General features: G+C 43.0%; 1 protein-coding gene across 1 annotated transcript in view; it reads right to left on the bottom strand.

Moving 5' to 3' along the window:
* Window positions 1-27,772, bottom strand: part of TMEM132D (transmembrane protein 132D) — a 679,411-nt gene that overhangs the window by 478,520 nt on the left and 173,119 nt on the right. Inside the window, exon 2 of the mRNA XM_036874801.1 lies at window positions 19,632-20,508. Coding sequence (XP_036730696.1) covers window positions 19,632-20,508 — 877 coding nt within the window. The remainder of the gene's footprint in view (window positions 1-19,631; window positions 20,509-27,772) is intronic.

Here is a 27,772-nt window from a genome sequence, read left to right as displayed (position 1 = left end):
TTGAGAACCACCCAGATTGAACTTGGGAAGTCTTGAGGGGCCCTTCAATCACTCTCTCATTTTATATGAAGTATATTCTATTTTAATTCTTCCAAAGGAAAAAAAAACCCTCATTTCTCTCTTAGGCACACTATGGAAACAATGGCTCAGAAATCCTCCCCGGGGTGCCACCAAAAATCTTGAACTGGGGTTTGAACGGGGGGAGCCAAGAGCTCGGGGGAATATTGGGAAGACACACGTGTTGACATTTGGCAGGAGTCTGTACAATATTTCTCCCTCATTTGCCAAAGCAAAAGAAACAAAAAATGGAATTCGGAAGCTTTTGTTAAAAAATCTTGGAACTATTTCTGATGTTTCCTTCTCATTGGAGTGAGGAAGTACTAAAAATTTCTTTTGGCAAAAGAGAGAGGAAACAAAAACAAGGAAAACATTGAGATATAAAAACTATTGTTTCAGAATATCCCAAGCAGAGGCAAAAGGAGAGTAAACACTGACAGCCAGAGGAAAGAAGCCACGTGGGTAACACTTTTCATATTCAGGAACTTGTATTACTTTGGGGGGAAGACAAGCAACTTAAGATCACTGGTGGATCTCAATTTGTGCAACAGATGTGCTCCAATCCCTGGTGAAACAGTTGTTTCCAATAGGTTTCCAATGTCAAATCAAGAATGAGTTTCCACTATATTCAATATCCTGTAATAAACCATAATGGAAAAGAAAATTATATATATGTTTATACTGAATCACTTTGCTGTACACCTGAAACTAACATAACATTGTAAATCAACTACTCTTCAATTTAAAAAAAAGTTTCCATGAAAAAAAATGCACCCCAATAAATTAAGGTGAGTGCATTCTTGGATAAGAAGAGGCAAATATGTCTAGGACCCTGGCCAGGGAAGGCTTTATCATCACTGTCAGAAATCACAAGACCAACTGTTTAAGTTAATTAAAGAATGTAGCATATTGGTTAAATACCAATGGGAGTGTAAGAAAGTGAGAAAACAGAGCTGGCTGAAGTGGTAAGGGAAGGCTATATGGAAAAGATACGATAGGGGGGCTGAAGTGCTTAAACAATCTGGAGCAAGGCTAGGGAACCAAGCATGATCACAGGAATAACTGGGTAAGGTCACGGGGGAGAGGAAATCCCCAAGGAAACAAAGACACAATTCTGAGTGGAGGTACTGATGGATCAGAAGGCAGTCCACTGTGTAGGGTACGGGGTTAGGCACCCTTAACTACTGAAACAAATACAAAGAGTTCATTTGTAAATTCAGGAGAGACCGTAGCTCATCTGACCTGGAAGAAAAGAGATGGAAAAGCAAGGCAGCAAAACAACAGCGCTGCATGGCTTGCATTCCTCTAAATCACCAGCCTAAGAGTAGACAACAGAACAAGTGGGCATCAGACCACAGAAGATGAAGGGTTAAAGTAAAAGGAAATGTACAGCATTTTCAACGTCAGGATGTACTTCCCAACCCCAGGTTGCTCTAGTGATAGAATTCCTACCTCATAGTAATGACATGATAATGGGGGGAAAACGCAAAAGAAGTAGACAGTGATTAAGGGCAAAGTGCCGTGTTATCTACCTTTTGAAGACCAAGAATAAAATCATGAGGGATGTGAGAGAGACGGCCATGGACCAAACCAGCATCACCTGAGCACATGGCCAGGTCTCATGTTTTCATGGCCTTTGAGTGATGTTAACCACGTGACCAGTGGCATCTGGCCAACAGCATCTGGGCAAAACGGTGTCCATTTCCAGGATGGTCCAAACTCCCTACATGACCCTCCACACTCACTTCCTACCTACTGGCTGGAAGTGAAGGACTTCAAGTCCTATAGGATGGCAGAGCCTCAGGGGAGCCTCAGTCGCCTCATCCTCCATGGAAGCTCCCTAATGAACACTGAACTCTCTGTGAGCAAGATGCACACATGTATCTGAGATGTAGTGGTTGGCTTGTTACAGCATCTGGAGATACCTACGCTAACTAACACGAAGAGAAAGACCACGATTTAGGTAACCAAAGCTAACCAGAGCCTGTATACTTGAGAAGAAACAAAAAGAGACCATCTGGGTTGAGGGTGACAGCAGCAAGGTCAGTGTTAAATTAACAAGAAATATGGAGTTAAAGATTGATAGTGTTTCATACAATTAAATTCATCCATTGGACATGTTTGTTGAGTTCTGACGATTTGATAGAGCCATGTGATCATGCAATCTACATGCATGTATATCTGTATGTCTGTATATATGTATAAATATTTTGCTGTCTGTTTCTGTGAGTTTTCAGACCTGTACTGATTCAGGTAACCACCCACACAATCAAGATACAGAAGTTTCCTCACCCTCCAAACCTCCCTTGTGTTTCCTTTTGTAGTCAAGACATCTCTCCTCTCAATCCCTAGCAACCACTGACCAATTTTCCATCCCCATACTTTGCCTTTTCCAGAATATCACAGCAATGGAAGCGCACAATATGTGGCCTTTTGTGGCTGGCTTCTTTCACTTAGCATACTGTCTTTAAAGCCGATTCTTAAGAAATGTTGGTGAGAGGGAAAAATGACACAAAAGTGGTGAAAGTTGGTAACTGATGGATCTGGGCAACTGGTTCATGGAGGTTCATTATTTCATGCTTTCTACTTTCATAAATGTTCGGAAATTTCAATAATAAAACGGTTTTAAATTTGAAAAAAATAATGTCTGTTTCCTCTGGTCGTATATAAGCACTGCTGCTTAAAAGGACTCTAAGACGGGACTTCCCTGGCCGTCCAGTGGTCACGACTCCGAGCTTCCACTGCAGGGGGCACAGGTTTGACACCTGGTCGGGGAACTAAGATCCCACAAGCCGTGCAGCGCGGCCACAAAATAAAGAATAAATTAGTTATCTCTTTAAAAAAAAAATTTAAAGAAACCAAAGACCCTGGACTGAGAAAAAGCCTGGACTCATTCAGTCCAGGCCACGTGGTATTGGAATTATGCTGGAATCCCTGCAAGAGGCAGGGAGTAAACAACTGACAGTTTCTAAGTCTGCAATTTTAGGATCTGACTGCTTCCAGCATCTAACGAAGCCAAGAGGCAATGTCCTATTGCAAAAACCAATATTAAACCTTTGCTCCAGCAAAAACCAATATTAAACCTTTGCTCTTTTCCAATCTGAGAATCCCTTAAGTTTCTGATTCAAAGGCTCAATAGAGCAGAAATAGGCCAGTTCCTTCTCTAAGATGAAACTTACCTAAAATGAGGGAACCTACTGTAAACAATGGATTTTGCCCCTTTTCCAAGGTGACACAGGTCTGTAAGGAGAAAAGACCTGATTTTAAGCCTGAGTACCGTCACCCCATCAGCCCAGCACAGAGAAAACTCCTGCTGGCAGACTGCGGATGACAGGAGAAGCCTCAAATCTGTGCATCCGAGATCCTCTCCATTTGTACTTGTCTGAAAGATAAGCCCCCCTGAGTTTTCTTTGCTGTTAATATAGTCAAGAGTCTGAGAAGCAGAATTAAAATAAATCTTCCTCAAACCAATGGAAAAGGGCATCAGGTGCTAATTTTGAAGGCATCAAGGAACTGAAATCAGCTTTGGAAAGGGCACATTTTCTGAGCAGCATGTTGGAAATCCTGGCAGCCCTGCCATGGGTTGTCCCTTCTGGCGAAGAAAATGGATAGATCCGCCTTAAGAAAAGGTGGCTTTTCATGCACTTCGATTTTACTTAGGTAAAGAATGTCAGAAACTTTATTTTCTTCTGAGAATGTGTATTCAGTTTCACCAAAGTAACCGATTTTCAGACATCTTTTCCCAACAAATCATGTCTGTAGTAGCACAGCGATTCTCTTGTTTGATTAATTCTTGGTTTAAAAAGATACTCCCAGACTGAATTCTTAACTCCACATTTATTTTACATTTAATCCTAAACCCCATCCATTCTGGAGGAATTTTCCACATAGAATGTGGCGCTGGATTTTATGACACCAGAATCAATATTACTCTCTTATATTCTGGTTGCTTTTAACATTTTGGCCCTCAACAAATAGTTTCCTCCGCTTCTTTTGTTTTCTTTCAACAGTATCTAGAAAGTGGTAATATACTCGTCTTCAGAGCCAAATGAGATTGTCTACCAGTAAGTAACGAGAAATGCCTAGAAAACACCAGGTGATTATGGTAGAAGAATGTAAATCCTGATGAGTCAAAAGGATCAGTGAGAGGATGGCTATAACTTCTTGAAGATTATTGTGTAGGTGAGAAAGGCAGTCTGGAATTCAACTAATATGTCATTCCATGATAAACAAGAAGGAAAGTTTCCTTAGGGTAATAATAATAGTCTCAGCCAAGGATGATCTGCGCCGTGAGGAGACATTCGGCAATGGCTGGAGACATCCGTAGATCACAACTGAAGGAGGAGGAGGGCTGCCAGTTGGTAGAGGCCAGGGGTGCTGCTCGAATCCTACAAGTCTTAGAGCACTGCCCCCCCCCACTCCCCACACAGAGACACAGCAAAAGAAGTATCCAGGCCAGTCAGTGGCGCTGGGGTTGAGAACCCTGCCTTAGGATAAGAGCTGGGAAAAACTTAACCACAGAGTCTGAGATGCAGGACCAGAGGTAAAAGGTTGTCCCATTTCCACATCAGCAAAGCTGGGCTCTACCAACACACAGAGAATCTTTTAGCGCTTTTAAATTCATCATGGTCTTTGGCTTTACATGAATCAAAGCGCTCGATCCCCAGAGACATATGGGGATCGACTATGCGTCAGACACTGCACTGGGGTTTTGAGCATGAGCAAGAAAGGAAGAGGTCTGCTCACGTGGAGCTCAAAGAGGGGAGGAGACCAAAACAGTCAAAGCACAATGACCCAAACAGCTGAATTCCAGGCAGTGGTAAGTCTATTAAAGAACATAGTAAAAGCAAGATGATGGCGGGAGGGAGGGACCCTGCTTGAGATGCAATAGTTAAGGAAGACCTACCAATATCTATGTATCTATGTATCGATAGCCGTCAGTCATCCACCCATCCACCCATCCAGGTAACCACTTATTCATGTATCTTTGTATCTGTGTATCTACCTACCTACCTATCCATCCTTCCATCCATCCATCCATCCATCCATCCATCCATCCTCTGTATCTATTTATCTATCTATCTATCTTCATCATCATCATCATCATCTATCGATCATCTATCTATCTGCCTTTCTATCCATCTACACTATCCCTTCTTTTGCCCTCACTTTTCTCACCTAATGTTCTGGAAAACTTTCATATCACAAAAGCTATATAGTTTTCTGTGAATAGTATTATGCTAATGTAAAATAACCAATATCCCTTTAATGAGCACTCCAGTGATCTGCAGATATTGTTCTATTATCTTCTGCATTGAACGGCGTGGAATGTTACTGCGGAAAAGTCTACAAACAGCCTGAATTTCTTCCCCTGGTAAATGACAAGTGACTCACTTTTTCCTTACAAAGCATTTTGAAATCTGGCATGTATCACTCACATACACACACACGTACATAAGTATACATAAAGCATTAATTGAAATTAGATATATGTAGTATAAAGCAAAGAATATATATCACAAATGAACAGTTTAAAAGACAATAGTAAACACTCTTGTACTAGCGCCCAGGTCACGAACTAGAATATACCCAGTATCTTTAAAGCCCCCTGCATGTTTCTCCCCATTAATATTTGCATTCTCCCCACTGAGACCTATTATTCTAAATTTTGTGTTCATCTCCTTGTCATTTTTTATAGTTTTACCTAAATGAATGTATATATCCATCATCCATGAATACTTTGTTGTTAATGTATGCCTAATTTTTAATCTCTGCAAAAATGTATTTTTCTGAATCTTTCAATTAAATATTTTATATCAGAGATTACCCATAGGGATGTCATTGAATCATTTTCATGAATGTATAGGAGTCCATTGTAGGACTATGTCAACATTTATTTATCCATTATCCTCTCAACGGTCATTTGGGACATTTCCAGTTTTTTGCTATTAAAACAGCACTGCTATGAATACTTATGTATGCCTTCTGGTAAACAAATACAAGAGTGTCTCTAGATTCTATACTTTAGAAGTGGAAATTTCGGGTCATAGTGTATGCATATCTTTGACATTGCTGGGTGTATTTCCTAAAAAGGCGGCACCAATTTTGCCCACCAGGAATAAATGAAGGTTTCCTTTGCTCCACATTCTCTACAGCTTGTGGTATTATCAGGCTGCCTGACTTCTGGCAACCTGGTGGGTATGAAATTGAAATGTATAACAGTTTTAATTTGTTCTTCTCTGATTTCTAATGAGATGGAGTATCTTTTCTATTTATTGGCTACTTTGTGTTTTTTCTTCTGTGAAATGTCTGCTCATTTTTTTACCCATTTTTCTTTTTGGTTATTTTTCTTAATGAATTATAGGCATTCTTTATATATTCTGCATCCTAATTCTTTGTTGGTCTTGATGTGTTATAAATACCTTCCCCCAAATTATGGCTTTTGATATAAAAAAGTACTTCTTTTAAAATATAGTCAACTGTATTAATTCTTCCTTTGTGGTGTTTTGGTGTCTTGTTTAAAGAAACCTTTTCCTCCCAGAGCTTGTAAAGATATCTTTTAGTATTTTCTTCCACATTGATTTCTTTTTTTCCTTTGAATAACAAATTGATCTGAAATTGATGTCTAAGAGATCTGATTCCTTTTTTTTCTCATTTGGATAATCAATGTCTCAGTGTCATTTCTGGAAAATGCATCCCTTCTCACTGATCTGCAATTGTAGTTCCCTTACACAAAATCTCCTTTTTCTGTTCATTATTCTATATACCTATTGTGTTCTGCTATCACACTGTTTGAATATCTATGACTTTCAAATAACCCATCTATATTTTTCTTCTCTTTAGTGAGCCACCTATTCTTGACCGTTTGATCTTCATATAAATTTAAAAATCAACTTGTCAAGAAGTTGATTTGCATTGGATTGGAACTGCATTGACTCTACAGATTAATATGGGGAGAACTGTACACCTTTCTATCTCTGAACATGGCATATCCTATTTCTTCAGTTTTTTGTGAATAATTGTTCTACCTGAATGATTAGCTGATTAGCAATATGATTGAAATTTCACAATTAGGATATGTCTTGGCATTGATTTTCGTTACTCATTTTTTTCTGTAACACAGAATACCTTCAGATCTACAGATTTAACTATTCCTTAATTTTAGGAAAAAATGTATTTGTGAATAAATTTTTTTGGTTCATTTTGTGGAATTCTTAGCTCTAGGACAGTAATCATCCTTATATTGGATTAACTTTCTTCTTCTCTTCTTCCAAGTTCTTTTTTTATATAAATTTATTTATTTTATTTATTTATTTTTGGCTGTGTTGGGTCTTCGTTGCTGCGCACGGGCTTTCTCTAGTTGTGGTGAGCGGGGGCAACTCTTTGTTGCGGTGCGTGGGCTTCTCATTGTGGTGGCTTCTCTTGTTATAGAGCACGGGCTCTAGGCACACGGGCTTCAGTAGTTGTGGCTCACAGGCTCTAGAGCACAGGCTCAGTAGTTGTGGTGCACAGGCTTAGTTGCTCCGTGGCATGTGGGATCTTCCCGGACCAGGGCTCGAACCCGTGTCCCCTGCGTTGGCACGTGAGTTCTTAACCACTGAACCACCAGGGAAGCCCCCAATTTTTTTTAATCTTTGCATTTCCCCAGCACTCACCAAGATTATCTCCATCTTTTCTATATATATGCCAATAACTCCTCTTTAAACTATGTCTATTCTGCTCCTTGTTTTTAATTTCTATTTTGCACAGTTTGGATCTTCAATTCATGTATTAGCTCTTTGGTCTACCTTATTATCTTTGTCATTATTTCCTTTTTATATTTTAACTCTTCATTTATTAAGTTCATGTTCTCTTAAAAAATTTTTCTACCCATTTAAACACTCACAGAAAAAAATTACTTTTGGTTTATGTTACTTCCCAAATAAATTCTTCCTCTCTCTTATATCGTTGTATTTCCTTCCTTCCTTCCTTCCTCCCTCCCTCCTTCCCTTCCTTCCTTCTCTTCTTCCTTCCTTCTTCCCTTCCGTTCTGCAATATATTTACATAGATGGACTGCCATTTCTCTTGTAATCTGATTCATGCCCAACTTGGACGACTCTGGTCCACACCCAGGCCTTCTATTTGTGTGGATAGAACATGGATGAGTTTTACTCAACATGCATTATCTTACAAAATATACACCAACACCTGAGTTTTCAACAGCCTGGGGTCATGGAGAGAGAAGGAGAGTTCAGGCAGGGCTTTGGTGGATGGAATTAGGACCTGTTCCCCCTTTATGCAGTTTTTCAGATGCTCCGTGCCTGAGTCCACTCAACGCTTTGTGTGTGTGTGTGTGTGTGTGTGTGTGTGTGCACGCGCACGCGTGTGTGTGCGCGTGTGTGCGCGCGTGTGTGTGCACGTGTGTGCGTGTGTGTGTGTGTTGAGATGGGAAAACGGAAAGGGAGAGAGGGTCAGTATTGTATTTCTTCCATCTGCTTGGAATAACCTTGGGCTTCAGATTACACCTCCGATTCATCTCTGGGTCTGGGATCCTTGCTTTCAATAAAGACAAGCATCCCTGGATGACCTCTTTTATCATCAACAATCCTTCCACTGCCCAAAATGAGAACAGAAAAGAAATACGAACACTGATTTTTCACCTTTGCATAAGGAGTTCACAGCCTGAAGAGGAAAAAATATTATCTTGCCCCTCTGTGTTCTCTTTCTTCTGCCTTTGGCTCTTTCCAAATTTGTTATCATACTTATGATGTTTTCTGTTTGGGTAAATTCATTTCTGCATTGCTTACGACCCTTCTGCCTTTGCTCCCAGTTGGGGTTGATACAACTGACAAACCTTCATGATTGTCTCTGCTTCTGGTACAATATGGAGTTGACCGGAAAAGATATTCTGCTTTCATAAAAATTATCTTTTCAAACAGCTACACCCACAGGGTCAAGTCAGGGAACAGAAACCACAGCAGATAACTGACCAGAAGTACTTTAATACAGAGGACTAGTTACAGAGGGGCTGAAATTGCTGACAGAACAACTAGATGATGGTGATGCAGCCCTGATATAAATAACTGCAGGAAGTCTTTTCTCCTAGGTTCAGAAGGACAAAGCAAGGAGGGGGGACCATAAGAGGTCAACGGCAAAGTCTCCCTGTAGGATTTGGAGCCATGGTACAGGGTGCCTGGCGGGAGCTGGAACCACAGATGGACGAGCTTTCTGGCCTGAACAGGGACCAGGGAGCAAGAGAGAAAACTATCCCAACTTCTCCCATCTTCCCGGCCTCAAGATTCCTGCCATTGGGTCCCATTGGCCGAACCCATCAGAAGCCAGACCTGGGTAGTGTAGGGCATCTGGGAAATGCAGGTTACAGAGGTGGACCTACTGAGAGTCACAGCAGAGCAGGAGAAGGGTGAGCAGTAAACCGCACAGCAAGCAGCCCCAGTGCATCACCTCTGTCCTCTCGCAAGTAGAGCTTGCTGGCGAAATCTTCTATGATTGCTAATTACTTACTACTGCAGCTAACAAACTACCCTAAAACTTAGTGCTTTAGGACACCACCATTCTGTTATACATCACTTTTTACGTACCAGGAATCTGAGCAGGGCTCAGCTGTGAGGTGTGTCTGCCCCACCTGGAATTGGTGCGGTCCCCTGGTGGTACTAAGCTGTCGGCTGGCTGGCCTACAGCAGCCAAGACAGCTTCACGCACGTGTCTGGGGCCTGGGCAGGAATGGCTAGAAGATGGGGATCACCAGGTCCCCCCTCTCTCCATGCAGCGTCAGAGCTTCTCATGGGATCTCCCAGAAGACGAGCTGGACTTCTTACAGGTGGCCCTGGGCTCTAAAAGCAAGCGTTCCTGGAGACCCAGGTGGAAAGTCACAGCTTCGTAGAGTGTCTAGCCTCAGAAGTTCCAGATCCTCACTTCTGCTATATTCTACTTGCAAAGCAATACACTGAGGCCAGATTCAAGGGGCGAGGGGTAGGGAAGAGCATCTAAGTATTTAAGCCATGTTCAGGTGTCATCTCTCTTCAAAGAGGCTTTGAAGGAGGGGAAACTGCACACTTGCGGTCAGATGCACTACGTTGATTTTTGAACCTACATCACTCAGCTGATTTCTGTCTTACTCTTGAGCTGATGCCTTCCCCAGGCCTCTGTGTGTTGATGCCGGAATTTTTTTTGCTGGATTTTTAAAAATCAATTTACTTGCATACCTTCAAAATTGGGAGAGAGAATTCTGACAACTGGGTCCGCTCTCCTGTCTCCTACCAGCAGGTGCTGAGTCAGTCCCTTTCCTAAGTGATCCAAGAAAATGCCTCTTCAGCAGCTTTGAACACGCTCCTTCGTTTGTTTCTTCTTCATCGTTTAAGTCGGAGGTGACCTGCTCCTTGCGTTAACATGGCCCTCTTTCAGAATGAATTGACACTGCTCAGTGTGAAGTGACCTGAAGTCATCTGTTTGCATTTCAGCTGATACCTGAAGCATCCCTTGGTTGACTGGTTATTTCCTAAATGCCTGATCTGGGGCCATGCAATCTGCTCAAGGCTCACCTGTCGTCTTTCGTTTACACCTTCAACACCTGGAAAGGTAAGAGCCCAGAGACTGAGGCTCAGTGACCTTCGATGACCTTCCCAAGGGTGCACAGGCAGTGAGGATGCCAAGATAGGTGCCCGTGGTCCTGGCTCCATGCCCTGTGCTCTTCCTCATGAACCCATGTGGTCTCCAAGAGGTCTGCCCCCTGGATCTGAAATTGCCATTCCTTGTGGTAATGATCAGTGTCTGAAGTGCCTGCAAGGGCCCACAATAATCCACCTACCATCCTTCGGAGCTCTTTACTCTGCAGCGACTGGTAAGCCTGACAGATGCTCATGATGGTGGACACACCTTCATCTGTCTATGCTCCAAAGCACTGTCTTAAGTTGGCATCTTATCCTGCCAAACAGACCCCCCATGGTCTCTCTCACAGCACCGACTACTCAGTACAGGGCTGGGTCCGTGTCTCTTATTTGCTGTTACATCCCTGGCACCAAGCTTCACACTCAAGAAACGTCTGCTCAATAAGGGAAATGTTTCAGGTAATGCACTCACTTAAGTGCTTTTAAAAAGAATGAGATTTAGGAGTATCGGTGTCTACCTTCCTGCCTCGCATTGATGAAGAGGGATTTTCCAAAACATGGGTTCTGGGACATAGATCAGCGAGGGCGAGTTCTCCGGACCTCAAAGGAAATGTGTTATGAGCTCTAGGGCGTCTGTCAAGTTATTCACCTCTTGTGTTTCTGTGTCCAGTTCTGGAAAACACAGGTGATAAAAGCACCTACTCCGTGGGGTTGTTCTGAGGATTAAATGTGTGAAAAATATTTTAAGCACTGAGAAGAGTGTCAGACACAAACAGATACTTAATAACTGCTGGCTATTATTATTACCATTATTATTATATTCAGCTATCTCCCCAAACTTCCTGGACCCAGCACATCATTCCTGTGTTCCCACGAGTAACCCAGAAGAGGTACAGAGAAATCACATCTGAAGGTGCTGGGAGAAGGATATGAAGACATTCCCTCAACGGCCTCTGTGGCCAGCCGACCAAAGACCACCTTGGAAATGGAATCTCCATGGATACCAAATGAATGAACAGATGACACTGAAGACCAAAACCTATCCCCAACTCCTCCCCACCCGGCGTTGTGTAATCCTCTACCATCTCCCCACTCCTTACCACCCCGGAACACAGAAATGTGCTTGGGGGCAGGGAGAGGCCGAAACACTCTGAAATGGCTGAGTGTTCTCACCCAACAGGTATCTACTTTTGCTCACCCAGATTTGCAGACCCAAATTCACACCAGCCGTCAGAGCAATCAGCCGGGTACAGCCGTGATACACTAGTGAACCCAGCCTTTTCCCTCCAGTTGCTTTCAGTCCGGTTGAAAAGGAGACTGTCAGGTGGGTCTACCATGCAGGGGATGTGATAAGGTCCTTACACGTAGATGAAGGTCAGCTCAAGGTTACAGAGTATAAACAGCAATGACCAGAAGCTGGCACAGCCAAAGAAGATCACAGAGAGCTTTGGTTGCAAGACTTCAATCCCCAGAACCTCTTCAACTTAAAACTGCAAGTTGGTACCCTTGGATCAACATCTTACCTTTCCCCCCTCCCCCCAAGCCTCTGGCAGCCATCCATCTCTTCTCTGTATCTGCGAGCTTTTGTGAGGCTCCACATATAAGCGATAGTATACAGAATCTGTCTTCTCTGACTTATCTCACTGAACATAATGCCCTTGGGGTTCACCCATGTTGTTGCAGAAAAGATAGAAATCACTATCTCAGAGAGGTATCTGCTCCCTGCTGTTCACTGCAGCGTTATTCGCGATGGTCAAGACATGGAAACAACCTGAGTGTCCACAGTGGATGAATGGATAAAGAAAATGTGATGTATATCCACAATGGAATATTATCCAGCCATAAAAAAGAAGGAAATCCTTCCACGATCTTCTAGAACTCCCAGCCCTGCCAAGTTGGCCAAAGTCAAGTTCTCTTGCTCATGAGATAAGCCTCCCACTAGAACATGGGAAAGAGATTCAGTGAAACCTCAGGCAACTTGCCCAGCACCAATTTGGGAGCACAGCTGGTGCCACCGTTGGTACCTTCCTCCTTTCTTCTCTTCCCCCAAGAGGATCAGAGCCGTCAACCTTGGTCAAAAAAAGTATCGCTAGAAAGGAACCATAGCTGTCAGGTGATGGAGGGATTCTTGAGTTGGAGGCCACTATGGATTAACATCTTGAAATGTGTGAAGCCCGTGAAGTTGTGTGCAGAAAGGCTGTGTGTACTGTTACACAGTGGAGTTTGCACATACATGCATTAAACAATGTGACTCAATTATACAGGGTGGGGGGCACAGGGGACTGAGAGAGACAGAAAGAGAGAGAGAGAGAAGGTGGTTTAAATAGTTAAATTTCTAACTTGACCATTCTACTCAATAAGCATAGCCCAGGAGAGCAAGAAGGATGACACGAACCCAATGGCTCCCAACTCCAGCTGCACGTCCGAATCTCCTGGACACCTTTTTCAAAAGACTAACACCAGACACAATATTGTAAACCAACTATACATCAATTAAAAGCAACAATAATAAAAGAGATAATGAAAAAGACTGAAGAACCATTTTTTTAATCTGTTCACAGTATAGCTTTAGATTTCCGTTACCTTAAGGTACATGAACTGTAATAATAGACTGATAAATTACTTAAAGAAACTCATGTGCAGGCATTTAGTTTCATGGGTATTTTTGTTACTAAACGAAATACTAACACCAAGGCTTCACCCCAGACCGGTGCTGGGGCCAGAGGACCTTAGGAGCAATCACCACTGGAAGCAGTGGTCTCAGCTCATCTCAGCTCCTGGTCCCTCTTACAGCACAAGTACCCCTAATACGGCTGCCCCTGACCCTTGTGATTTTGTATACATGACATGGCCTTGAAATAGACCAACTCTCTCACCTCAAGTCTAACAGAAGAACCTGCTCTCTGGCCCCTCCCTTAACAGAAGGTACATGGAGTTGACTCATGGAACCAGTGACAGCCATTCGATCCCCCAGTAGCTGACGGGTGTCCAGGGCAGCCCAGGTAGTGTATGAGAAAGGAGGAAAGGGCAGAGAGCAGACCGAAGTTTCTGCCCTCCTGCAGCACGCATTCAAGCGGAAGTAAAAACGTGTGGCAGGTACAACTTAAGGGATTTTCCAGAAAAGTTGGACTCTACCCAGTGTTCCCTTCATTCTAAACTGGGAAACCTCCCTCTGCGTAAGAGCTGAGTTTTTTCCCGACAACCACAATCATAGTTTTTCACTTGCAGGGGCGATTTTATCCCCGAGGGGACATTAGGAAGGAGCTGGACCCATCTTGGGGTATCAGAATTCGGGGCTGTGTATACAGTGGGTTGAGGCCAGGGGTGCTGCTAACCGTCCCACAATGTACAGACCGGACTGCCCCTCACAGCAAAATATCATCTGATCCAAACGTCAACAGCCAAAGGCTGAGAAATGTCTACTCCTTTGGATTATAACCCAAACTGTAAAGTAAATATCCAGATGCCCTTACTGAAATAAATGAATGATTGAATAAATAAATACATGAGGGAGAATAAACAAATTTCACCTGCAGGATTCCAAAACAATTTACGTAAATATACCACCCACAAGGAGGCAGAGTGGAATTCCATAATTGTGAGCTGCAGATCATCACTTCCTTCTGGAAAATACAGTATAGGGAGTGCAGAAAAAAGCAACTTTACAGACGAGAAACCCGAGAAATACCACCCCAGCCAGCGACCAAATTTCACATCAACAGTGATTAAGTCAGGGTAGGAGTACGTGTTCTTGATACAATGCAATGAAAATGGCATTTTTTGTTTGTTTGTTCTTGAAAATCCCAATTGGCTTTTATTTCAAGATGATGGGGGAATAAAAAAGAGCACAGAGATACACCTGATGTCTTTGTGCCTTTACCTGCGCTGTCCCCTTTGCCTGAAATCCCTTTTTTTTTGGCCCATAAAACCACTACGTAATCAACAAGGACCTACTGTACAGCACAGGGAACTCCACTCAATATTCTGCAACAACCCATATGGGAAAAGAATCCAAGAAAGAACAGACACATGCATATGCACAACTGAACCACCCCACTGCACACCCAAAACCAACACAACACCGCAAGCCAACTACACTCCAATCAATACAAAACAAAAATCAAATTTAAAAAAAAACCAAAAAAACCCCACTACATACTCTCCACTCCCCCAGGGCCAGGTCTCACTCTATCATGCTCCTGTCCCTCAAATAGGACTCATCTCTCCTTTTTACTCATCTGTATATTTCCTGACATCCTCAATAAATGCTTCTTCAGCGGAAAGGTGAAAGAGAATAAAGGGGATGATTTTAAACTCTTGTAGTTTGCAGACGAATACAAAAACAACACTTTATCTCTGTGCTGTTTTACCCCCAAACCCATTACTTCGGTCTAATCACGAGGAAAACATCAGATAATACCAACAGAGGGACATTCTTCAAAAAGTCTGAACCGGAAGTCTCAAAGCTCTCAAGATCAACAGAAACAAAGCAAGTCTGAGAAACAGTCACAGTCAAGAGTAGTTAAAGACATGATGACTAAATGTACATGATATCCTGGGTGGGAGCCTGGAACAAAAAAGGGGCCATGGGGCAAAGACTAAGGGAATGTGAATGAGTGTGGACTTCAGGTAATAATAATATTGGTGCACTGATTGTGACAAATGAATCAGGCTAACGAAAGATGTTAATTACAGGGGGAAAACTAGCCTCCAGGCACTTGGCATTGTCCGGTACTGATTTCACAACTTTTTTTGTAAATCTAAATATATTGTCAAACAGGAGGTTTATTGAAAAAAGATGGAATGCCCTCCTTTCTCTGTCTGCCTCTCACTCCACTCTGCTCCAGAAGCAACTCCCTTAATTCCCACCGGATGACAAACGGAGACGCAGCGCCAGGCACAGATGTCACAGACCTGTGCAGGGTTTCGAGATACCCAACTTCATCCTCTTCTTAAAAGCACCCAGTTTTCTCGGAGGGAAATACTGCCTCCCCGGGATATGCTCTTAGTGAAAGATGATTCCAGGAGCCCACCTCTCATTCTGGAAGCCACACCAGCTCCCTCTGCTACCCCAGGCACAGACGGCAAGTAGGTATGTGAGCCACTGGGAGCTTCCCAAGAGTCTTCGCACCTTTGGTTATAGTAAGAACAGAAGGAACTTTTGAAGGAATTCGTTGTGCCGGGCCGGGGAGGGGTGCTGGGCAAGAAGGCTGTTGCATCTACACCAAGGGTATCGTCCCCCTCCCACCCTGTGCATTGCCAAAGCTAGTGCCCCCGTGCCTTATTAATTCTTGAGACCCAAAATACACATCCAACTAACCTTTCATGTATTTATTTTCTTAAATTAGCAGGCTGGGATTTATGGCCTGCAGCTAAGAATATTATTGGCTACACCAGGGCATAGTTTACCTGAAATAGAATAAGGAGAGATCTTTTCCTGGTCCAAGGCAGGTTCCAAAGCTACATCATTCAAGTGAATCAAGTTCAGGGCCAAACCACCTCAAACCACCACATATTATTTCTAACAATTGAGATTCCCAAACCACCAAAGAATATCTTTTGAGGCTTATCAACCCCAGGCCCACTGTGTCCCCTTGTCAAATATTCTTACTTTATTCTCTTTCTCTTTTGTTTACAACTCTTATCTTTGCAAGAATATCTACTTGGTAATAATGCCTTATTCGGAGATGGCCTTAGATCTGACCACAGTCTGGGCACGAGATTCTTAACAAACTCTTGAATATTTAGCATGTAAAACTGTAAAGACTTCAGCAAAGTATATGTATTGGTTAATAATTAACAATATGTCCATTCATTCATTCATTTAACCAATCTAAGCATATCTCTGACTTTGAGAAAAGCACCCAGGCATCTGAGTGCCATGCCTCTGTTCTGGACCTTTCCACCTGCATTTCCTGGAGTATCAGGGAACCAAGCTAATGCTATGCAGGTATTTGGTTCCAGGCTCACATTCAGATCTGACAACCAGACTCCTTTGAAATTAACTTCCTGTGGGAAGAAGCAACCAAAAAATAGGTGGGAAAGATGAGCAAGAAAGAGCTTTCGAGGCCTTTGATTCTCCAGACACATAATCAGGTGATGAGAGACCTAGGATGCTTCTGACAGTAGCTCTCTGTCGGGGAAGGAAAGGAGATGGGGTGGTGAGAACACGCAAGCAAGGGTCCAAGTGCTCTGGGATGCTTCTGTTGTCCACTGGAAGGAAAACATTTTCTGAAATTAAAAGGGATCCTTAGACGTCTAAAGAACAAAAGCGTTTTGCTTTTCTTCCTTTGTGGAGGTCTGCTTTGGAAGACTCGAGCTCCAGGAGAGAACAGAACTTCTAAGATGACAAAGAGTCCCATCCCGGTTTTCCTCTGTGCACTGGTTAATGCACACGCGTGCACACTCCCAGCTATTTCTGTAAATTGCCCTTACGGATAATTTGCACGACGAATCTTGTTTCCCAGGATGGAAGCCGAGCCCCTGTGTGTAGCCACAGAGATCACAGGCGCAGAAGCGACAGGAAGGTGGCAGTAGTTGGTCAAACACTGCCTGCAGCAGGAGTCCTGTTGGAGGCAGGTACTTTGGTCCCCCCCTCCACCCTGGCCATCCTTAAGTGGTGAGGGAAGTCCTGGTGACAGCGGATCTATGAAACATTAGCCCAGCTCTGGACCTCGTTAGCACTGTCACCGCTGAGTCTAGAAACACGTCACCATTGCTGAGGAAAGCACCCAAGGATACTTGGCTGGCTCCTTCAGGGTTATTTACAGCAGATGGCCAGACAGAGCAGGCCCGTGCTAATTCTAAATATTTGGAAGCTATGCTGAACGAGTGTCAAATTGGCTTCACTGAAAAAGATACACAGTTTCATTATTTTCTAATTAGGAGAATTCCCACTAAAGGCTAATGACATTACCAGATCCAGGTTTCCCATCAGCTGTTTTCAGAAACAGATAAGACTCATTCCTAATTAGAGCATGTTAAGTATTCAACAGGCACATTGTTAATGCCAGCCTTTAACAAGACGGAAAGTGTGCCACTTTACCAACTTAAACACACGTTCATGAAATATCTACTGATTTACTATTGTCTTAACTGGAAAACTGATATTTTTAAAACACCTTTCTAATTGATGGCTTCTGAACACATACACTTTGGCTCTACATCCAGAATTTTCCAATCTTTTGACTTGTAAGTGGAGCCACCCAATCTAGATGCTTCAACGGTGCTTCTTCCTGAATCTGCAGAGACTTGGATCCTTTAGATTATGTAGCCCAGGAGCAAATTTCTCTTGGCCGTGTCGCAGCTTGCCGATGACAAGGCAGCCCTCGGGACTCCGAGGAACACCTCAGTGGGCGGTGGATTGTGGTCGGATGCACAGCTTTTTGTGAAATTTAATTCTACATATATAACCGATTCCCAAAAAAAACCGATGTGGATATCATCTGCTGGAGAGTTAAAACTTTAAGAGATTCTGGTTCGTAAACCTGGGTCCAGGAAATCAACCATCAGTAGTTGGCAAACAGAAAAAATGTCGGAATATATGAAATCGTGTGATTTCCCCTTATGCAAAACCTTGAGTTTCCATCAGCAAAATATCTCTCTATATAAACAGCCATCTTCACGAAGAATATTATATAAGAGTGTTGAGTCTGGGAAAACCAAGCACAGAGCTAGCACCACAGCCAGAGGGCCCATGACCAGCTCAATCTAGGTCTGATTTCTGAAGAGCAGAAGGGAGAGATCATGGGGGCTCAGACCCACAGACGTGTTTATGTGCCCTAAATCTCTGTGCTGAATCCCCAGATGCACCTCCAACCCCAGCCAAAGGTTTTACCCCTTCCAACCATCAGCCAAGTTCAGTCATGAGGTTAATGCTGTCTATTGGTTTCTGGTTCTTCAGTTGAGATTAAAAGGGAATTCCCAGCACTAGGTCACAATCAACAAAACTGAAACGTGCAAAGTATAAGCAAAAGAATGACTCTTTTCTTAAACTCACCCACCCCTTAACAAACACAGAAAGAAAGACGTTTTCTAAAAAACAGAAAGAAAGAACGGGAGAGGGAAAACAGGGCTGATCATTACTGGATGAACTTTAAAAACCAACATATAAATGTGTGCCATGTCCACGAACACTCCTATGTTCAGAGGTCGTAAACAAATCTGATTAGATGGCACTTCAGATCAAGTTTCTGGCGTATGCAGCAATGTCAGGACATATTTAGTGACCTCACAACACTGATACCAAATAGCTGTTACAATCAGACTCATCTGTGTTTAAAACAAACGAACCAAAAAACTGTTATGAAAATCCAGTCAAGCCAAGGCAAGTAGCTTTCCTCCCATACTACATTCCAAAGAGAAAACGCACACAATTCTTCTTCCCAAAGCTCACAGTACTCATGTTAAATGCCTCGTCTTTGGTATATTCTTATACAAGACACTCGACGAATTCTACCGGATAGCCTTCACACTTTTTGCTCTTTTATATTTTGGACACTAAGCTCTATCTCCAGAGAGAAACAAAATGACTACTTTGAGGTTGGTACCATAGAGCGCACTTAGAACTCACACGTTCGGAAGAGATTTTGAGTTGGCACAGCTGCATCCCCTATCCTTGCCGACAACTGTTGCCATCCCATTTGCAGGCTCATTTCAACTGCAAGCCATTTATCCTAAACCTTGCTGAGAACCGCCTGAGCCAGGGCAAGGGCAGAACCTCAGCCTCCCGGGCTTTTCTGGGATGGCTCAGAAAACCTATGAATAAGAAGGTCTTCGCCGCCCCGCTGCCAACCCGGAGAGATCCAGCTGGTCTCTCGATCTGACAGTGAACACGGAGTCTGTAAAAACTGCAAGGACGCTTCTACCCCAGACAGTGCTAACACAGCTCTCCGGATCAAACACATGGGGTTCCCAGAAGCACCCTCTGACCTTGGAGATGCTACAGGGAGATACTCCCAATGAACTCACCTCAGTGTGAAGCGGTCCTCGGTGGAGTTTTTGGAGACGGAGACGGGAAACGTCAGCACATCTCCCTGCCTGACCGTCTTGGGCACGTACTGCACGGCCACGTGGTTGTCCAAACGCAGCTCTCTCAGGGGCGGCCGGCTCGGGGTCTGGTAAAGAAAAACGCTCCCGATCCTCTGCAAGGGAGGCCCCGACTCATCGAGGTCGCTGCGGCCCGTCCGCATCCCTCCGGCTCTCCTGGCGCAGTCTCCGCGCTCGTCCCCGGGCTGCAGGGCGTAGTAGAGCTCCACGGGGCTGCCCTCGGGGGGCCCGGGCGACTTCTTCCTCCCGGCCACCACCGTGGGGGGGCCGAACCAGCCGGCCGGGAGCTCCAGCTGCGCCACGCACAGCCCCAGGGCCCCCTGCAGCCGGCAGCTGCCCCTCACCTCCCGGGTCTCCCGGAAGGCGAACACGCGCAGGCAGGGCAGCCTCTGCGCGGGGCCGGCGTCGTCCCAGTCCCTGCCCACCACGTGGAACAGCACCTGCACGCGGGGCCGGCTCAGGGAGACCTTGTCCCGCAGGATGTGCGCTTTCAGCTTCCAGTTCAGGGAGAACGTGCTGGTGAATCCGAACGGGCTGGAGGGTAGCATCAGGTCCTGGGGCACCACCTGCTCGATGGCGAAAGGCCCGTAGCTGGCATTCAGGACGGGGAACCTCTTGGATTTGTAAATCAGAAAGGACTCCACGCGCGACTGCAGACTGGAGTTTCTCATGATGTCCTGGTTGGCTTCCTTCAGGAAGAAGGACACGTCCGCGTGGTGGATGTGGTAGGTCACTGGGAGGTAGGTGGGCAGTGAGGAGAACCTCTGGACGCTTTCCAGGATGCCGCGGCTCGCCGCCACTGAGGGAAGGAAGCGGGGTTCAGGGGTTAGAGACTCCAGGGCAAGGGTACCAATATTTCACACCTCTTCGCGCCTCCCCCACTTTATACGGACTGCCTTGTCTTTGCACTAACTACGCAATTCTTTATCCAAAAGGTCTTACTTGAATCAACTCATCTTATAGGAAATATATTTCTTTAAAAAAAATTGATGCCACTGGAGTAGACAACAGGCATCACTGGCCATGCATAGAAGCTAAGTGTGCACATAAATAAATTTCATATCACGCCTTTAATTTTCAGCTAGCGGTCCTGGTGCCTTTAGGAGGCGATGGGTTATGCCTAAGACTTGTTCTCTTTTCGTTAAAGGGAGAGATCCTCATGAGAAAGGTCTTAAGGATGTGCGGGCATCCAACAGAGAAGGGCATTCCCGTTAACTCAACCAGATGGACCAAGATCGGAAACGAGAATGACTTTCTCAGCATGTGGTTTGAGGCTGTGTCCATATCCTACCCAATACTATTTTATGTTCCACCAGATACACACGCTGCACGTAAGGACACACTGACCGTCGGGAAATGATAAAGGACGTTAAGGTGGGCAATCACATATCACTTGGACATCACACACTTTCCTGGGGGTTAAGCTGAGAGATGGAGAGAAAAGACCTCAGAAGGATAATGCTAGGAGGAAACCTCCAGAAACAGATGAGATGGGCTGACCACGTCATGTCGGGTCCATGTGTCCCTAGAACCCAAGAACCAAGGGAAGCCCGTCACTCATCCTTCGTGAAAGCTACGTTGACCCCAATGCACAGAAAGCATTCTTTTTTCTTTTTTCCTTACTAAGCATATCCCTCCCTCAGGGGGAACATTCCAAAATGTTATTTTTACATTGTGCCTTATATTCTGGAAGAAAAACACAGACACAGAAATTACGTAATTCAAGAACCAACTTAACAGGCTTTAGAAATGGAAATTATTGGCTCTGGGATCACTGACTTTCTAGGCAAAGCTCCACAAGTTATCTGAAGCCCTTCTCATTAGTCGCCCTGTAATTATCACTCGTTCTTTTGCAGTAGAAGCAACTCAAGCCCTGACATTCATCGGGCCAAACTGTTTCAGAGGCTCACGTGAGCACACTTTCCGATGCACGACGCCTACATGAGCCTGGACCCCTCTTGGCTGTTGTCTGTGAACAGAGGAGAAAGCAAAGGACTCAGAGAAAGGGGTCTTGACTGTGGCTTTGCTGCACAGATCTCGAGAGAGAACAGGCAAGTCACTGAGCCTCTCCGCCTCTCCTGGACTGGTCTGAAGTAGGAGGGCACCAACCAAAGTATGGCGGCCCCCATTCAGCTGCGGTCCATCCTGCTTCTGGACAAGAAGCCAGCTTGACACACACTCATCCTGAGTTGATGGACAGCCCCGAGGGAAGGGCTCCCTCAATTCCACGGTATCACCCAACTCAGGCCAGGCTGAGCGCCCCAGTTCAGCAACCAAGGTGTCTATGGCCCCGAACCATTTGAAACTTCCAGTATCTGAGCAGTTTCGATTCACCCAAGAAGTGATTTCATATGATTCAACCTAATACCTCAGAATTTCTTTTTCAAACATCAGAATATCATAGACCTCACAAGAGACCTCATTCCTTTATCAGGACTACATTTTTCTTAACATTCTGGAAATCCCTCAGGATTTGTATTTTCAATAAACGTGTATTGTCACATGTGAGTTTTTCGTGAAAGTGAAGCACAGGCAGTGAGTTTCGTGCTCATGTTCAGGGTTGAAGCTTTCTCCTTCATCCCATCTCTGGGTACCACCTCCCCTCCCCCACTTTGCTGGCTACACTCCTGTGACTGCTCAGGCTGTGTCATAAATGTCACTTCTCTGGAATGCCTCCTTTGACTGCATGATTCTGTGTTTATATGCACCATCGATGTCCTTCTGTAGATCTCATACTTCCCTATCATAGGACTTCATGCTGTTCTGTAATTCCCTTCATGCCCCAGTGGGTTATATGCAAGTGAGCTGAGATGACATATGAGCCTTTTCTCTGCTTTATTCATACTCCTTAGAAGAGCACCCGACAAATACTAGCTTCTCAGTAAATATTTGAGAAATGAATGAATCAACAAATGAATTATGCTTCCAATATTACAAAAAGCAGATTATATTTTCACAGCAGGATTTTATATGCTGTCTCCTCCGTTGCCATCACTCTATAATTAGAATCCTCCATCCTTTTATCCCATGAAGAGCTCCACGTAATCTTGGTGATAAAAGACCTACATCCATCACACAGTGCCCCCTGATCCTTTTTTTTCTTTTTTAATGTCACTGGAGTAGAGTTGACTTACAGTGTTGGGTTAGGTTCAGGTGTACTGCAAAGTCATTCAGTTATACATATACATGTATCCATCCTTTTTCAGATTCTTTTCCCATTTAGGTTATCACAGAATACTGAGTAGAATTCCCTGTGCTACACACACAGTAGGTCCTTGTTGGTTATCTGTCTTACATATAGTAGTGTGTAGATGTGCATTCCAAGCTCCCAATTTATCCCTCTCCCCACCCCACGTTTCCCCTTTGGTAACTGTAAGTTTGTTTTCGAGATCTGTAAATCTGTTTCGGTTTTGTATATACGTTTTAAAAAATGATACAAATGAACTTATTTACACAAAACAGAAACAGACTCACAGACACCCTGATTCTTATAAATGCATCTTGGCACCACTCAGGTTGTCATCACACCAGCCTGTCATTCACTGTAGACACTGCTGAAGCCAAATAGCCAGGTTATATAGATAGTTAAACATTAATACCAGACACCGAGGCTCCGTGAACTTTCCTGTTGAACATCTGACCCCTATTTGAGTACACCAAACTTAACTGTGCAACTAATTACATATTCCAAGGGCAATGGCTGTGGGTCCTCTGACTTTATTTGGGAAAGCAACCAGGGGAACACCATGGGCATCATTCAAAGGGAAGTCATTTCTAAGCTTCATTCCATGAAGAGCCTATTTGTCTTTTCGCCTGGTATCTGACCTACATGTTTATTGCTTTAAAATGCTCCAGGTTGACCTAAAGCTAGTGTTATTTCCTTTTTCTGTCTTTTTTTTTAAAACAAAATTCAAAAAATAATGTTCCACCATGCACAGAATAGATTAAGAAGTAAAACTCATTATCCTCAAATCCCCACGGGGGTGGCTATTATAACCTATGAACATCAATTCCACATTAAAAAAAAGAGCAAGGTATCAAATAACAAAGAAGTTGCACGTGGTAAATCTCACTTAATAACCCATTAAGAAAAAACATTACATTTGATTTTGGTGCTGTGACTTTATATGCTTATTTGAAAGAGACATGTTCCCATCGTTAAGCAACGCAGTGACCTCATAGAGATTTTCTATTAATTTACCATTTTGAAAAAATAATTTCCCCTAATTTTACGAAATCTGAGAAAGACGGTGATTTGAGCACAGACCTTTAAAATTTCCCCTGAGTGGACTCAAAAGCAGTTACCTAAGGGAATATGGTAATAAGTAAAAATCTGCGTCTGTGTTGAATATTCAGTGCAAACTGCACGCCCTGGCCTGGGAGAATTCCTGAGAAATTACATGGGATACCAATGCCTCATGCAGAAAATACAGCATGGTGAGGGTTGCCAGATACAACATACAGGGAACCCGGTTATGCTTCCATTTCTAATTGACAGAAATGTTGCATGGGGCATGCTTATAATTAAAAACAAAAACCAAATTTGTTGTTTATCTGAAATCCAAATGTTACTGGGCACCCTGAATTGTTGTTGGCTAAATCTAGCATCTCTAAGCATGACATCATAAAAGAAGATGATAGCCTGGTGGAACTACGCTGATATTTCTAAGAGCGAAGGCCACTGTATCCCAGGGATGTCCTGCGCTAGGTAACGTTCCTGACGCTGTCTGCTGACAACATCTGTAATCAGCTGAATTGAAAGACTCAGGAGTGAGTCGGACCACACTGGGCAGAAAACCCCAGAATCAGGGCCTCTTGCTGATTTGGAGCAGGAGGTATGACACGGCCTCACTGTGGACTGAGTCCAAGCCAAAGCAAAACGACTTACAGGAAACTGGTCCCCAGTGTAGCAGCTGTACCAAACTGAAAGAAGGGACATTACAACAATGGTCTGGGAATACCAGGAAAGCCAGTGCATCCCCACGCTACTCAGGCTGCTGCACCACCGATATGGGAACGTAGGGCCAGCGCCCTTCCAGGTGGACGTTTCATGTGCAGCTCTAACAAGAGCAAGTGGAAACCAAATGGAAAGAAGAGGAACCCACTCCACTGTGTCAGGGAAATTCCAATGCACTAGAGGCTACCCTCATTCAAGGGCAGCTAGAGAGAAGGCAAATACAGACGAAAAACACAAGGAGAATAAAATGTTTGTTTCATAAATAAAAACTGCAAAATCAAAGAAGGGCATTTGAAAGGGCACTGAAGAGATAGAGGAACAACAAAGCTTTGAAGGGTAGTTACCACAGAATACTGATGTATATTTTACACAGAATAACTTCTACGCTCTCGCTAATCAAGAAAATGCAGGACCCCTGTTATTTTATAATGAAATAAGACTAAGATGGAAGAAGACATGGCAGTATTAAAAGTAAGGGATTTAAAATGGTTTCAGAAGCAATAAAAAAGATATGAAAAAGCAGAAAATTGCATTTATCCTGTGAAAAAGAGAATTTGTGAAGCTTTCCCTAAAGCTAAATGGAAAAGACAAGAAATGAAAATGAGGATCAGTGGCAGGCTGCAAACATGAGACACATCAGATGTATATACAGAGAATAGGGCTTCTAAGAAAAATAGCAGAAAAATGCAAAAGAAGCATCATTAAAAGACAAGAGAGAAAGGAAAACAGTCCTGGGATTAAAAATAAATAAATATTTCACTGAATTCCAAGGAAAACTGGAAACACCACCTTCTAGGTATTTCCTAAAGCCATTTCTTAATGTCAAGGATAAATAATTCTATAAGTGCTTATTTAAAAATAAAACAAAAAGAAAAAAGAAAAAACTCAAACTGGCCTCAGTTGTATCTACTGTACAAAATTAAGTCTTAAAAATGATAAATATTTCCATAAATCTGATGGAGAATGTTCAAATTGAACAATTCTCTAACCTAGAGGTTTTCCTGATAATATGTGAGGACAGTAGAAAGATGCAAGGTTACATCCTATCTATCCTTCCTTAAGAAAAAAACAAAACAAAACACTGAAGCCTATTACTCAGGCAGCCAGGAGGTGGTTAAAGTGTAATATTCAGGAACAGGAAAGTCATGACATAAACATGAAAACATTTAAGCATCGAATAAATTCAAATACAGTTTTAAATGTAGGCAAAACCAACAAGGTCAAAATAGTTATTGATCAAAGAAAAACCATAATCCAAACATTATATTATTTAAAAATCATAAACTTGGTAAAAATGCCAAAAGAAACATGAAAAGAAAAAAAGTAAAAGGGTACTAATTTTGTATATCCATAGAAGTGGCTTTATTTTTGTCAACGGTAACCGAATAGATATATATTTAACTATAATTTTTTGTCTGTTAATTTTTTTTTATGCTGCCAGTTTTTTTTAAAGAATTTCACTTTATTTATTTATTTATTTATTTATTTTATTTTGTCTGTGCTGAGTCTTTGTTTCTGTGCGAGGGCTTTCTCTAGTTGCGGTGAGCGGGGGCCGCTCTTCGTCGCAGTGCGCGGGCCTCTCACTACCACAGCCTCTCTTGTTGCGGAGCACAGGCTCCAGACACACAGGCTCAGTAGTTGTGACACACAGGCTTAGTTGCTCTGCGGCATGTGGGATCTTCCCAGACCAGGGCTCGAACCCGTGTCCCCTGCATTGGCAGGCAGATTCTCAACCACTGTGCCACCAGGGAAGTCCCAACTGTAATTTTTTACAAGTTAAAATCAGGCTGTTTGGCTTACAAATTGGGAAGGGAGAGAGAGAAAGAGAGAAAAAAGAAACAGCTCATTGAGTTATACATTGAAAACACAGAACATAGATCATAAAGAAAGAAAAATGATAAAAAGCATAAAATATGATGAAAGGAATAAGAACAAATTTGTTAATTATGACACTAAACATAAATGAGTTAAACTCTCCTGTGAAAAGACAAACACTGTCAGGATGACTCAAAAATTATAGGACAATGAGTTTAAATTGTCTGCAAGAGAACTCCTAAATAAAGTGACTGAGAGATTTAAAGAAATAAAAATCTGAGCATAGACATTCCATAGTGGGTAAAAAAAAAAAAATAGCACAACTTTAATATCAGAGGATAAAGTAAATTCAAGAGAAAAAATAACTACCTGGGTTAAAGGTCTTAATTTTTATCGAAAGATACAATTCACAATGCATGTATAGTAATAAATATTTTAAGCAAAAATATATCTCCAAAATTAATATAACAAATCTCTTAAAGTTACAATTGAAAAATTGATAGTAACAATTTTTTTGGAAAATATTATATACCTCCTTTCCCAATCTCTGACTTATGAAGGATGGAAAAGTTAAGTAAGGCTAGGAAGTTATAAATAATATAAATTATGAGGTTGTAATTTCTACAAAGGATACTCTTATTTATACTGCTCATGGACTCTTGCTAAACCTCATATACAAAGCCACAAGAAAACCTTTAAAAAAATCACAAAAATAACTTAAATTGTATTCCATGATTCCATGAGCATATGTAATAAAAATATATGGCGCAGTGGTTGAGAATCTGCCTGCTAATGCAGGGGACACAGGTTCAAGCCCTGGTCTAGGAAGATCCCACATGCGCAGAGCAACTAGGCCCGTGAGCCACAACTACTGAGCCTGCGCATCTGGAGCTTGTGCTCCGCAACAAGAGAGGCCACGATAGTGAGAGGCCCGCGCACCGCGATGAAGAGTGGCCCCCGCTTGCCGCAAGTGGAGAAAGCCCTCGCACAGAAACAAAGACCCAACACAGCCATAAGTAAATAAATAAAAATAAATTTAAAAAAAAATAAAAAATAAAATTTATATTTGAAAACAACAAAATCTTAACATAAAGAAAAGAAGACTTTCTATCTCCAGTAAAGTAGGAATAAGAATGCAGACCAAAACTCAAAACCGAAACAATATCCAACTTAATACGAATTGGATATATTTCCCCAAGAGTGAATGAAGGTCTCTTCATGGACCAGAAGGGTCTAAACATGCTTAGAATGGCAAGACCTAAGGATGTAGCAGACCCCACAATAGCTGTGG

Source organism: Balaenoptera musculus, chromosome 14 (assembly GCF_009873245.2).
Source record: "Balaenoptera musculus isolate JJ_BM4_2016_0621 chromosome 14, mBalMus1.pri.v3, whole genome shotgun sequence".
In the NCBI taxonomy this organism is placed as follows: Eukaryota; Metazoa; Chordata; class Mammalia; order Artiodactyla; family Balaenopteridae; genus Balaenoptera; species Balaenoptera musculus.
The sequence above is the reverse complement of the archived record's forward strand: the minus strand, read 5'-3'. Positions and strand labels throughout refer to the sequence as shown.